The sequence below is a fragment of the Planococcus citri genome, chromosome 4 (assembly GCF_950023065.1).
Source record: "Planococcus citri chromosome 4, ihPlaCitr1.1, whole genome shotgun sequence".
In the NCBI taxonomy this organism is placed as follows: Eukaryota; Metazoa; Arthropoda; class Insecta; order Hemiptera; family Pseudococcidae; genus Planococcus; species Planococcus citri.
Genome location: NC_088680.1, coordinates 18,269,288 through 18,284,060, shown reverse-complemented (window position 1 = coordinate 18,284,060; position 14,773 = coordinate 18,269,288). Strand labels below are relative to the sequence as shown.

The 14,773-nt window shown below is 33.9% G+C and overlaps 2 protein-coding genes across 2 annotated transcripts in view; one reads left to right on the top strand and one right to left on the bottom strand.

Annotated features, from left to right (window-relative positions):
- Positions 1-3,436: 3,436 nt before the first annotated feature.
- LOC135844161 (uncharacterized) lies at positions 3,437-5,135 on the bottom strand. The gene is made up of 7 exons (XM_065362292.1): positions 4,985-5,135; positions 4,787-4,867; positions 4,624-4,668; positions 4,374-4,517; positions 4,109-4,264; positions 3,869-4,018; positions 3,437-3,754 (listed from the first exon to the last, which is right to left on the bottom strand). The coding sequence occupies exons 1-7, from the start codon at positions 5,054-5,056 to the stop codon at positions 3,545-3,547; spliced, it is 858 nt and encodes a 285-aa protein (XP_065218364.1). The 5' UTR covers positions 5,057-5,135; the 3' UTR covers positions 3,437-3,544.
- A 501-nt stretch (positions 5,136-5,636) lies between these two features.
- The window catches only part of LOC135842512 (repulsive guidance molecule A-like), a 214,983-nt gene continuing 205,846 nt past the window's right edge, over positions 5,637-14,773 (top strand). Inside the window, exon 1 of the mRNA XM_065360006.1 lies at positions 5,637-5,726. The gene's annotated coding sequence lies outside the window, so the exon portion shown is untranslated. The remainder of the gene's footprint in view (positions 5,727-14,773) is intronic.

Below are 14,773 nucleotides of genomic sequence, written 5' to 3'. Positions count from 1 at the left end.
TAAAAATTTTTTAATTATTGATTGTTGGGGGGTTAGACTTCATTACAAAAATTCGAGTAGAATCTAAAGAATTGGAATCGGAACCTTGGTCAAACTGTCTCGACTCTGTCATGAAAATTCAAAATTTTTGCAGGTTTAAAAAAAAAAACGATACAATTCAATATCTATATAATTTTTTGTACCTATAAGTACACAAAAATATCATCTATTTCAAGTCAAATTGCATTTACTTCATTTATTTGCGTCGCATATGACACTGGATTGGAAGAACTTGAATCCGAAGACGAAGAACTTGGTTCTGAAGACGACGAACACGACGCAGAAGAAGAAGAAGAAGAGGAAATCGTAACTTTCGCCTGTTGTCGGGGAAAAATGACATTTTATTGAAAATTCAACTTTATAAAAGTTTGAAAACAATACTTAATTCTTTTTTATTATTCATTTTTGCAAACTATTACTTACCCTGGCCAAATTCAAGACATTTATTAGGCAAATTGCAAGAAGAACGCGAATTTTGTAACAAGAACGTTGATTGAACATTTTGATATAGCGCTACCAGACAACGAGTACCTAATGACTAAACTTCGGTTTTTGGTATAATACTTATCAAGCAAAAATCGAGCAAAAAATAGTTCAGCAGGCTCTCATTCAGTCCCTATTATACCTAGTGATAAGTACACAATTTACGCATTTCTATTTTTGATTTATGAAGTACACGTAGATGGGTAGACAAGTATATAGATAGGATAGGTACCATATGTCTCTATAAATATCCGCAAATTAGGATTTTGATTCCATGCATTCCACTTGTGTCAACCAAAACAGAGTGGTTCGCGGTACACCCAGTACCAATTTTTGTTGAATTCGTTGTTCATTTTAGTTTCAGGGGATATTTACGGTGCGATTTCATCCACTGGGATTTTTATGATAATGCCCTTTTTTTCTAGCTACACCCTCGCATAAATACTTTTCGTTGGGATTCATTCCATTCTGAGGCGAATAGTACAAGTTCATAGTGATTTTTTTTTAGTGTAAATGCTTTAAAATGCTAATTTTTGGCCATAAACGCTGAAATGTTGCTTATTTTGTGCTTTTTCTCATAGTTAGCGCTTTTTCAGGTAAAAAAAAAAATTGGTAAAATTGCAGCAATTGGTTCAAAAAATCCAAAATTGTATCAACTTTTTGCAAATTTTTGAAAAAAAATCAATTTTAAAAAATAAATCAAGTACCTAGTTCAAAAAAACAAGGGTGGAAAAACTGAAAAATTGAAGTTTCAGTTTTCAATTTTTAGTGTTTCTTTTTTTAGTTTTCAGTTTTCAGTTCTGAATTTCCATTTTTTTTTGTTTCAGTTTTTTTATTTTTTTCCTTTTTTCTTCTTTTAGTTCATTTTGGTTCAAGTTGTATGTACGTATATTTAAGGGAGGTATCTTTCTGTGTTTGAAAAGACCTTCAGTTTGATATGAATCGTGGTTCCATTCCTAGGTATTAATATTTTGGGAACACCTCGAATTTTTTATGAACGCTGTTTCTCAATTTTTATTTTATTTTTTGCAACTATTTTCACTCTTCTAAAGAGTAAAGGCGATTTTTATGTGTGTATTTACATATTTCAAATTTAAATGCACAGATATCAATTTTGAATGAACGGTGGACGATCGATTGTGTCAGACTCTGAAATTTAAACGTGAAAAAAATCAGAGGTATGACGGTGCTGAACATATGTAATGTACGTATACGTACCTATAACCTGGGTATGCAAACAAACGTGTATTACGTTATGTCGACTTGCCGTATTTTTATACCTATTAAAATCCACAAATTTGTTACCATCAAATTGTATAGCAGCCTACTCGGCACAAAAATTGAAACCAAATATCACAACCCATATAAGAGTTAACTATCGGTTTAAATTTTTCAGGAGGTTCATTTGAGCCCATTTGGCCATCACTGCTGAGACCCCAGATGCTTCAAAATAGGGGGTGGGGGGAATGTGAAAATGACCCACCCTGTTTAAAAAATTCACTGAAAATTGTTCCAGTTTCAGTATTTTCTTCAACTAATTCATTTCCAATTCCAGCAGTTCTGACCAGTGACCCTGAACTCAAAAGATCCTGATTAATGATTGGGATCAGAGTTTTGAGGTTCAGGTTCAATAAGGGATTGGGTTCAGGTTCAGGTTTGGCCAGTTTGGGGTTTAGAGGATCAGGTTCTTTAAAAATAATCGGGTTTTCGGAGTTAGGAATCATGAACAGGTTCAGACCATCAATTTCCTGGGCTTCAGATGAGTTGTTCTCAGGCTGATTCACAATCATGATCTTTGTTTTTGCCTTATTTATCAATTATCACCAAGCCATATTTTTCACTGACCTCTTTCAAACATTTCAGACAACTGGTCATATTTTTAACACTTGAGGTGATGAGGGTTGTGTCATCAGCGTAGTGAAGGTTTGACATGCGTACACCTCCAATTGATACTCCTCCCTGGCACTCACCTGAGCCATTGTAGTAGGCGCTTTCTGATACAAGCAGCTGTAGTGTCTCATGAATTATATATTCTCCATATAAATTAAACAGGGGAGGGATAGAATGCAGCCCTGTTGTACTCCTCTCTGTAGGTGGAATTTCTCCAACATTGTTTCTATATTAATTCACACATTTGCCATACTCCCCTCGTACAATTGTTTTATCAGCTACACCAGATGTATTGGTACACCCATCTCAAGTAGAATTCTCCACAGCTTTTGCCATTGTACGCAATCAAACGCTTTCTTGTAATCTACATAACATAGCACAGTATGCACATTGTAATCGTGTGCTTTCTCAATCAGCAGTCTGAGGTTGAGGATCTGCTCCCTGATTCCTCTTCCTCTCGCAAATCCTGCTTGTTCTAGAGGGAGTTGACTGTGCATGAGTGAGTATAACCTGTTGTACACAATCTTCAATAGTACTTTGCTAGTGTGACTTATCAAGGAGATTGTTCTGTATGTAGTTCTCGCAATTCTCAGGAGATCCTTTTTTGTACATGGTGACATATGTTGACTGTACCCAGCCCACTAGCTATTCACTGCTCAGTCATATTGAGTTACATGAGTATGTTGTGGATTTGGTGAATGACGTATTCACTTCCAGCTTTGAAGACCTCAGCTGTTATCTCATCTGGTCCTGGAGCTTTGTTCTTTTCAAGTACTCGATTGCATTGATGACCTCATGGAGTAGAATTGGTGGCTCCTTCTCCTCCATGACATTGAACCTAGGGTCATCAGGAAGCTCCTCTTCCTTGGTGTGTAGCTTCTTGCAGTACTTTCTCCATGTCTCTGCAACCCTTTGCCCTCTTTGTCTCAAATAATCTGCTTGCTGGCTTTGAATTCCCTTGTAATTGACCTGATTTTCTGAAAGAGCAGCCGGGTCTCGTTCTTCTCAGAGTAATCATAAAAAGTACAATGCATATTATGGAAATTTATTCAGTGAGAGAAAAGTAGCAATTGTATAACTTGAAACTAATAGGGAAATATTATAAATAAATTTCATTTTTTGGTGGCTCTCATCAGCCAGATGGTGATGGTGGTGGTTGTGATGTTGGTGGTGATGTTGGCAGGAATGTTGGTGGAACTGTTGGTGGAACTGTTGGTGGAAATACTGATGGTGTTGGTGGCGGCGATGGAGGTGCTGGTGGTGGGCAAGTTTTACATTGAAGATTAACATCGGCGAATTGTCCGCATAAGACACCTTTGAAGTCGGTCGTAACGTCGGTGGTCTATAGAAAAAAACATCAAATTTACAATCATGTGGGCCTTCATCCCTCAAATCAGCAAACGTTCGAGCATAAAAACTATCAAATTATTGATTCGTCGCCTTGTTGATTTCTTACCACTGTTCCGGTCGAAGGTCCTGGTGGTGGTGTTGGGCTACCATTAGGGTGGATTCGAGCATTGAACGCATTACACTGGGTGGCCCCTTGGCCTTGAGGACCTGCGCATGCATTCACATCGGCTGGATTTAAACCAATTTTACCGAGGCACTGGTGAAATGAAAATCGATATTAGATACTCGTGAGTTGATCACGAAAATTATGCACGATGAATGAGCTTCGAGAATCGTGCGCACTTACCAGATCAACATTTTTATTGTTGTTGAAAAAACAGACGACAAATTGGCCAATTTTCGTCTGATCCTGCGCAGACATAGTTGCAACGCAGGCGTGAATTTTATCGAATGTGCATTGGTCTTCACCCACAGGACAAAATAATACGCCGGTGTTGTCAAACTGTAAATTTAAAATTCAATTGATAATATTTCAGCGGCTGTCATTGTGTTTTGAATCGTTCATTTGTTTACTGTTGAGAAAATTCAGCGATAAAAAACGCGAAAATTACTTTGGATGTTCCACATGGCATGAAATTCCACGCAACTCCGCATGCGGTGAAATCTTGAAAAACTTGATCTATCAACTGAGTTTGGAAGAAATCTGAAGCAATTTTAACTTCCGTATCGTAGTAAATCGTTACATCCATTCGAGGCTGCAGAGCAGGGGAATATGATTATTTTCATTTAAATTTACTCGTAATAGCTTTCGTAATGAAATAGGCGATTATAAATTTTATGCAAACGATTAATGTAACCTACACGTGGTACTTTTGAATCGTACAAAATTCTGATGCCCAATTCTCCCTGAAAGAAAGAAATTAAAAATATGGTTGAAGAAAATCAATTCAGTTACTCGTATTATTATTATGGTCAATTTTTCTTCCATGACCTTTAATAAGGTCCTTAATTAAATTTTGCTTACGTTGTTTATGTCTGTATAGTAATGCGTTTTCGAAGAATCAACGGTCACTGATGATCCCGATGAAGAGGTTACAGTTTGCATCTGATGGGAATTGAAAAAAAAATTTAAATTCCCACTTAATAATTTGAAATATGGAATCAACATAAATTGTGACAATTCCATAAATTACAAAGTCTAGTCAAGCTGCATTTTGCTTACCTTCGCTTCTTCTAAAACACCGAAGAGACATATCGCGAAAAAAAAATTAACACCGAATCTTCGATAGACCATTTTTGTCGGCGAACTAAAATCTAAACGGTAACAGCTGCAGCGTGAAGTTAAAACAATCCAAAATGTGAAATGAGGAATAATGCTAACGTGGGTATTACTCGAATTTGTATTTATACTTTCTCATTACCTACACTTACACGTTGGAAAATTATACGACGAAATGTAATTAATTGTATGCATCTGTATTTGCCTAAATCGAATGACTTTTATCGCAATTGTTTCCATTAAAATTGCCAAATTTATCGTGCAATGAAATGTGTTTCATCTGTTTAAACTTATTTTTTTCGTAGTTTTTATGAATTCGATTGTTCAATGTTTGTCGATTTGTTATTCACACTGTCTGCTTAGATGAACCTGTGATGTGATAAATTGAATGACAAACCGATAATATATCTACTCTCTGGTGAAAAATCCTCGCAATAGATGATTTTATTCGACAATACCGTAGAAAATACCAATAAATTGTTTTATTTATTGGAAATTAGGACTAATGTACATAGATAAAAAACACTAGTTTTGAGTTTTTTTTCCAAAATATAATGATTATTTTTTCATTTGTTTTGTTTTGTTTTGTTTTTAGTCTTGGTTTCCGTCACAATCCTTGTTTTCATCAACTCAGAAGATGGAGTCCTGAGCAAGATATTACGATGATATGAAGATTTAGTATGGGGTAAGTGTAAGTGATACCTAGTTCTGTTAATGTCTATACCTTGAGTTATTTCCAATTTTATAAGAAGGGATTTAAAATTTTTAAAAGAGAAAATCAAAGTCTTGAGAAGGAAAACATTTTAATTTATGACTGAATTTTAAATATTTTATTTTGAATAATTATAAAAGTAAACATTAGGTACATTCCTTTGAAGGCAATACTAATTTTACGAGAGGAACCACTAATTGAACTGCAGAGCATCCCCTAAAACCCCAATAATCATCATTTTTGGTGCTTGATTTTGAAAATTTAAAATACCTACATATTACCCATTATTTATAGAAAAACTGCTGCTTATGGTGGTAAATTTTCAACTTTTTCATGAAATAACTAATGAGCATTTTTTTTTTTAAACGAAACGAGCCAGTACAAATGGTTATAATTTATTTCAACCCTTCCGCATCCATCTCAAAAACAATTTTTGAGTAAGCTTACTCATTTTTCTCTTTGTCTGATTGTCAAAAAGTGAGAGGAAAAAATCCTCAATGGAATTGAATGCTTGCTTTGAAAAGAATTGTAGAGTTGAAGAAAATGTAATTGTGATTGAGAAATATGTACCTACTTCACGTAGATTAGACCAAGTTGTACAATGATAAGAGACTATTGTTTTCCAATTCGTTAGCATGGCGCCATCTGCAGTATCAATGTAGAAAATCGGGTTGTCGTGTGCCACCATCTAGCACGACTTGCGATAGTTCGTTACTTCTGTGGTTACATTTCAAAGGAACTCTAATTGTGAAAACTTGTATTAAAGTGATCAATAGTTTCGCTAGAGTGCGCGCTGGGTTCTATCCGATGGGTAGAAAATATTTAATATTAAACATTGAGAAATACGGCGATATCAAGTGCAAAAAACTACGTTGAAAATAATGATTATTGTGAAATTTTTTGTTTAAAATTTTTAAGTACCTTTCAAGAGAGGTTTTTTTTGGAGGGGTAAGGAGAATCTTTTGTGTATTTTTTATGGCAGAGAATCCCGGAATTTCAATGCTGTACTTTTTCATTTCTTTATTTTACAGAAAATATTTTTTCGAGTTTTTGGGATAATAATAATTATTGTTTTACTTCACTTGGAATTTTCCAAAAGAAGGTCTCTTCATTCCAGTCAAAACTACCAGAAAGTCCCAACTTTTGCTAAAATTCCAAAAATAAAAGTCCTATTTTTCTCAAAAATTCGTAAACAATTTCTAATTTTTACCAAAATTGTTTTTTTTTTTTTTTTTGAAAACATGAAATTTTTTCTTGAAAAAATAAATAAAATTGTGAATTTTTCAGATATTTTTCCCTATCATTTCCTGAAAGCTAAAAATGTTGAAGCAATGAAAATCAAATTTTTAAATCTAGAATGATGTTGTTTTGCGTTTCAAATTATCAATTTTTCACAACTTTCGCCCTCGCTTTTAGTGCACCATTTTTCAAAAATTTTCAAGAACGAAAGAATTAATTTGAGAATTTTTGGAAACACTGCCAGATCAATAGAAAAATTCAAATTTTTTGTATTTGTATGAAATAATCATTTTTGAAAATTTAAAATAATCGCAACATTTTTGTTGTTTGAACCACATATGGAAAATTGAATGGTAAATTTTGTGGGTGGGGGGAGGTGGTGGTTTGAGATAGAAAGTTGGGAAAATCTGGCGAAAAAAGTTGGAAAATTCCAGTCTTACCTCCCTCCCCCCACGACACATCTCTTGTTCGTCACGCCTCTGTTTCATAGGTACACATTTTACAAACTTTACCTACTATTTTTTGTGGTAAGTATTATTTTGGAGTTTCAGAATGTTTTCGTTTTCATTTTTCATTTTTTTAAAAATTTCAGTAACGAAAAAAATTGCTTGTTTTATTGAAGTTAATTCTTATGATGGAGTAAGACATTTAAGAACTTGAAAAAGAAAAGACCTGATAAAAAATTTGATAGTTTCCATGATTTTGAGAGCACTGTTGAATTTTCAATTTCAAAATATTTCACCTAAATTTCCATCTTGAGAAGATTGGGCAATGGGCATTGAATTCATAACATTGCATACAATTTTTGAAACCTCTGGAAAAATTGTTTATTTCTGAAATTTTGAGTAAAATTGAAGTAGGTTTAAGCATAGATCTCCGTCTAACCTTTATGAATTTGAAAAAAAAAACATTAATAAATTGCACTGTAAAACTTTAAAAAATAACTTTCTGACATTTCTTCAGATTTTTAAAAAGTTGAAAAAAAACTCGTGAAGTTCCTATCAGTTGATTATATTCCATTATCAAATTTGAAACAAACAACGTATCCATTATTTGAAACTTGACACCCATTTTTTGTGAAGAAAAGCCCAAAATTGAGAAAAAAAACAATTTCTTTTTTTACATTTTTTGGTCAGTTTTTTTTTGTAATTTTGTCGAGTAGATGTCCGAAATATTGTTCAACCAAAATTTCAAGCGTAGAAGCCCATTTTTTCATTTTTTTCGAATATTTTTTGAAAATTCCAAAAACTAGCTTGTTTTGTTCATTTTATTTCGATGTTGTAGTGTTTCATCAGTTTTTGCTTCATTTCTCGTATTTTTCATAAATTTCTCTGATGTTTTTGATGAAATAATTGTGTAGCATCTTAAACACATTATTGTTAGTATCTGATTTCGAACAATTTCTTACATTTAACGATTTCTTGGAGAAAATTATTGAATATGATAGGTCTGAACAGATCTAATTTGATCAAAACTACGATCTAGCTACATTTGGTCAGATACATATTTTGCATTCAGGGAATGTATAGATCTGATCAGATCCATTCAGTTTTGGACAGATTCAATCAGGTCTTGGTATACCTTATTGGATCTGATCAGGTCTGAACAGATCTAATCCGATAAAAACTTAGATCTGATCTCACAAGGGAGGTGCCCCAGGTGACATGCACCGATTTAAATGATTCTTGCACCACTGGATAAAGGACATCGAACATAGTCTACCACAAAATTTTCAGCTGCTGAAGTTGATATTTCGATTTTTCAGAGCAATTTTTCGATTTTCACATAGCAATTTTGAAAAATTGGCCAAATATAGTCGGCGCAGGTCGCATACCGATACCTTCAATATTCTTTGGGCATTTCAATACATATGATGAGACTAGCCCACGGTGTAATTTTCAGCTGCTGAAGTTGATATTTGAGCCTTCCAGGGCGATTTTTATATTTTCACATGGCAATTCTGAAAAATTGGCCAAAAATAGTCGGCGGAGGTCGCATACCTAAACCTTCAATATTATGTGGGTATTTCAGTACATATGATGAGACTAGCCCACGGTGAAATTTTCAGCTGCTGAAGTTGATATTTGAGCCCTCCAGGGCGTTTTTTTGATTTTTGTTCGGCAAAACGAGAGAAAAACAACTACATCTTGTCAGGTCTCTATATTTTACAATACTGAGATTCATAGTACAATATTTGTCCATATACCTAACCAAATCTTAAACTTAAAAACTACACATATGTTACGTTTACGTATATTTTTATTACCCTTCAATTCGTCACACTCAAACACCACACAGTCCCTTCTAACTACGCACTGGCGGCACTTCTTTGAAATACCAAAGTACCCTATATTCCAACAATTTTCACATTGCAATTTTGAAAAATTGGCCAAAAATAGTCGGCGGAGGTCGCATACCTAAACCTTCAATATTATGTTGGTATTTCAGTACATATGATGAGACTAGCCCACGGTGAAATTTTCAGCTTCTGAAGTTGATATTTGACCCTTCCAGGGCGATTTTGAAAAATTGGCCAAAAATGGTGGGCGGAGGTCGCATACTAAAACCTTTAATATTATTTGGGCATTTCAATACATATGATGAGACTAGCCCACGGTGAAATTTTCATCTGCTGAAGTTGATATTTGAGCCCTCCAGGGTGATTTTTCTATTTTCACAATTGCTTTGTGAAAATCGAAAAATTGCTCTGAAAAATCGAAATATCAACTTCAGCAGCTGAAAATTTTGTGGTAGACTATGTGCGATGTCCTCTATCCAATGGTGCAAGAATCATTAATATCGGTGCATGTCACCTGGGGCACCTCCCTTGTCAGATCTGATTGGATTTGATCAGATTTAATCATTTTCCACTGGGCTTTCTCGAATTTTGTGCTGTTTTCGTCCATTTTTTGTACAATTTTTTTTTTCAAACGCTCCAAAAATATTTTTACAAATCAATCAAAAACTTTTTTTTGAAAGAAGTTGAATAGTTTTCCATCTGTATGTGGCTGCGATCTCCAACAGATGAGATGCGAATCCTCAACAGATTCCACCGAAGTTGGACTTTGTCACTCTCATTTAGCGATGTTTCAACTACTCGACCTCATCATAGAATTACCTGTCTCTTCCTTCTTCGTTCGATGGCAATAATATTATACCAGAAACATACGATTTATCCCGCATATAACTGGGCAAAGCAAACTGTACAATGATACATGATCTCCAGCCTAAATACTTCTGAAAATCCATTAAGCACGTACGTGTGTAATTTGAAAATAAATTACTAGTACATACATTTCGCACCAACCACCATCACGAAAAATTCCAGTCATTCGGACAACTGGCAAGATCTGCACGTATACCGGTACCGCATCAATTCGCGAAAATCGCATCGTCTTGTTGACTGTTCAAGGCTCCGCTGGCTGAGGCTGCTGGCTTCGGCGTAGACCTTGACGATTACTCGATCATTCACATCGAGCCGTTGATCATTATTTTCGGAATAAACGAAACCGATTAGCAATTTTTATCTGATTTTAATCAACACCGAGCCGAGAACATATCGCCATTATCGAGTCATCGTCATCATCGTGTGTTGGTCGTTGCCGCCGCTCCTCGCTGAAATTCAGCCTTCATTAAAATACTCGTACCTCTGGGGCTGCTGCGAACATTAGACGGGCGGTGTTGTTTGCTCGTTAACGCGGACCATTATATAGACAAAAACCTCAGCAATGGAGCATTTTCGCAAGTATCATCTCTTCTTACCACCTTCATCAGCTTTATATTCTCACACGTCTGTCTTTCTTGTTTTTGTGCGGCGTGAAACGTGAAAGAAACAGAAAAGAGGAGACTTTGTTTTAACGAGACGTGTGAATTGTGATAGCCTATTCACGCCGGGTTTTTGTTCATGGTGCATGTATCGTAGGTAGGTAGATACACGTTGCTTGGTATTCTTTGTGAAAAGTGAGGAAAAAAATTCGAGTTGACAGTATCGAAGAATGTGTGCTTCGGAGTAGCCAATATCCAATAAAAACTTCATGGAACTAGTTACCTATACGTAGACTTATGTATGTATGTACCTACGAGTACGAGTTCATAGGAGTACAAAAAAACAACCTCTCAAATATCCATTGTATTTAGATGAGCATACCATTCACTCCATTGTACAGATTGTTAATCTTATAGGTACCTTTACCTATGTCTGCGTTGTCGCATTGCCATCGTAAGCAAAACCCGTCCCCTTGTTTAAAGCTGTCAAGCTTTCTATGTAGTAAATTTCATACTGGAATCGATGGAAGTTCGTATGAACCGACGTCGTACTCTTATTCCCTCTTCCCATTCAATTATTCGCCTGGTAATCTCACAGCAGCTAATTTATTTGCAGAACGCGCGCCATCTTCAGGCACTTGTATAGCTTTTGAAAGTTTTCCCGGCGCGCCGTTTATTCGTTCAGCTCGTGTCTGCTTTGAAGATCTTGGAAATTATAATGGGATAGGTAGGTAGAGGTCTAGAGGTACACTTTAAAAGTACACAATGTTACTGTACCTGTACCGAGGATTATTGCTCGTGTAGATGTACTGCGATTAACCGGTCGTTTCCAATTATTCGTGTATAATTTGTTCCAAGTATAATATGGCTCGTTATGGTAACTAACAAGCCGTGCGTTATGTATTGTTTACAAATTTCATTATCTCTTTGGAATTATAGTATGTAGAAAGGTACTGGGTAGGTCTACGTAGAGTCCACAATGTATAATAAACCAGAATATATTTTCATCCGAAGTTGGGTTCTTGTCTTCTTGTTCTTGTTGTATGTATATGTACTTGGACAGCTGTGTTCTTTGATATTGCAAGTGATAGAGAGATTATAACTTCGAATATTATATCAAGTTTTGCATTGTATTGATAAGATGGAGTCATTGGACTTATAGCCAGCTATTCATTGAACGATTGAAAATGGAAGATTTAAATTTGAGTTTTTGGAATTTTTTAAAAGCCATCAGTTTATCTAAGTATATATGATCTTTCTTCAAAAAAGTTTTCTGAAGAGAAAAATCGTATCACGAGTCAAGGAAAAAATCAGAAAATTAAGGAATAATTTGATTCTGTGATGTGATCTGTGTTTAAAATTGAGAAAACTGGAGGCAGATACGTGTTTCATCTTTTGCGACTAATTCCAGATCTCATCTCTCATACCAAAAATTTCAGATTATTGTCATTGATTCTAGAACTTAGTTACGAGACCGATTAAAAATTGCATCTGATTCCTGCATTTAGTGCCTCGAAAATATTCCATTTTTGCCAACAATGTAAGTATCGTCATGAGTAAGTTCCAAGACGAGCCGATTGGATCAATGCCGATGCAGACTGGGTAGGTGGGGACCTCGAAATTTTATCCCCCTCCCCTTCAGAATCTTCCCCCTTCTGTTTTTTCTCAGGTTTGGATACTTGAATGCTAGTTGTACTTGTAATTTTTTATTTTTGCTTTCTTATTCAATTTCGCAAAAAATAAATCAAACTGACAGAAACAAAACTACAGGTTTTTGGGGGGGGGGGAGGAGGATGACTGAAAATTTTCCGATAAGTAAGTATACCATATATGAAAAGAAAAATACCAAATTTTCCGAATGAAATTACGAGAAAATCAGATGACATTTTCATCAATTGATAATAATTATAATGCTCTTATTAAGGCTTATTAAAAAATTGTTGTTCTCCATATTGAATTTATGGAAGTTTCAAATATGGATTTTATAATATTTTGTATGCAATTTTTGCTAAACTTGACCAGATTTTAAGGTTTTTTAAACATATTATTTTCATGATGTTTATGCAAATTTTTCTAAATTTTAATTTTATCAATTTTTTGGTAATTTTGAATGATGTTACTCGTAAACGATTTTTGAGTGTTCTGATATGATATTTTGCAGGTTATGACTTTTTATGCAGTTTTTACTAAATTTTGGTACCCTTGTTTTTAAAATTTCGCTTATTTTTCAAAATCTTATCGATTTTGATGCATTTTATAAAATGTTTTTATTTTATGTTATTTTTTGAAATTTCATGCAGTTTTATGCAAATTTAGCTAAAATTGGAAAATTATCAGTTTTGGTTATTTTTAGCCACTTTTTAATGCTTCTTTTATCATAGAATATCATTTTTTCAGAATTTTTACACGTTTTGCTGAAGCATAAGTTTTTTGTTGTTTTAAATGATTTTGATGCCTTCATGTTAGTACTAAAAGTAATTTTTGGTTACTTTTTCAAAATTTTGGCTACTAAAGTTACTTTTAAATTTCACTTTATTTTTGCCAAAAACTGCTTAAAAATTTCGCAGTTTTGACAGATCCAAAAAGTCCTGTTTTTTGCCAAAAATTTGAAAATTTTTTACAGGTACCGGAATTGATGAAAATTCTTGCTTTTGTTCCTAAAATTACGAAAAGTTTTCATTTTTTTCATAAATCACTACAGTTTCTCATTTTTTTGTTGAAAAGTTTCGCTATTTTGCCAAAAATTATCACTAAAAAAAAGCTGTAATAACAAAAAATATCGCTACCTATTTGTCAAAATCCCCTCAAAATCTCGTTTTTTTTTTTGCTAAAAATTTAGGTACCAGAAATTTTCGCTATTTTTCCAGAAATTGTCAAAAAGTTTCGGTTTTAAAAAAAAGTTGCTAACAGTCCAACCTTTTTGGCAAAAATGATAAAAATGTATAATTTTTTTGCCAATTTGTCAAAAAATCATGTTTTAAATTTTTTACAATAAATTCAGTTGAAAAGTTTTGTTTTTTGTGATTTTTTTCCGTATTAAAATGTTGTGCACGTGTTTTTATTAGTCTTTTGGTTACTTTTTCAAACTTTGTTTGATTGCTAAAGAGAAACTGACTTCAATTTTCATGAGGTCAGTTTGGATCTAAAAAACTTGCAGTTGGCTCTTTTGTCTCATTCATTTCGATGCCTCGAAAAAGACTGAAAAAACAGTTTGGCCTTTCTTCCACAGAACAGTGGACATAATTTTATGTGAATTTTGATGAAATCACATCAGTTTTTGGTTGTTTATTTTCTATGATTTGTATGATATTTTCTTATTTTCAGATTATTTTTATACGTTTTTATACAATTTTTGATAAATTTTTGCCAAATACTGGAATTTGACTAGCAGTTTGGATAGTAAGTTCAGATGATTTTAATCCTTTTCAAGTGTTCTTGTGCCCTTTTCAACACGTTTTAAAAATATTTTTTGTATGATGTTCACCTGTTCGCCAAATTTTGTAAAATTTTACTATGTTCTATTAGCTTCTCTATTTTTCAAGATTTTGATATTTTTCAACATTTTTATGTATGTTTAACATAATTTCATCAGTTTCGCGAGGGCTTTTGGAGTGTTCAAAAGTCATTTTAAGATTAGAAGGATTGAGGGATGATGTGTATTTTTTGCAATTTTCACTGAATTTCACCAAATTTAATTACTAAAAGTTGATCATTTTTTTGTAATTTTCAATTGTTTTAATGCTTTTGAAATTTTTTATGTAAACATGTTTACCGTGTTTTTCACCATTTTTTTTTTTGGAAATTTTAGTTTATGTCTTGAGTTGTTTTTCGGTGTAATTTTACTGAGTCATGAGAAGAGCGAATACCTGGGCTGATGAAATATTTAAGTGATAGGGTTACCAAAATGATGATAACTGAGCAACCCCAAATGATAATAATTACAAAGCAATAGAAACTATTCTGTCACTACAAACAGCAGGTGATTCGTTTCCCCAAATTACAGTAAATGGCTTTCA

Bases quoted from the DNA above. Each gene is read 5' to 3' on its own strand.
- LOC135844161 (XM_065362292.1), bottom strand. From the start codon at position 5,056: ATGGTCTATCGAAGATTCGGTGTTAATTTTTTTTTCGCGATATGTCTC. The intron at 4,669-4,786 runs GTAAGCAAAATT...TCTTTCTTTCAG, and splicing joins ACTATACAGACATAAACAAC to GGAGAATTGGGCATCAGAAT. The intron at 3,755-3,868 runs GTAAGAAATCAA...TTTTTTCTATAG, and splicing joins GACCTTCGACCGGAACAGTG to ACCACCGACGTTACGACCGA.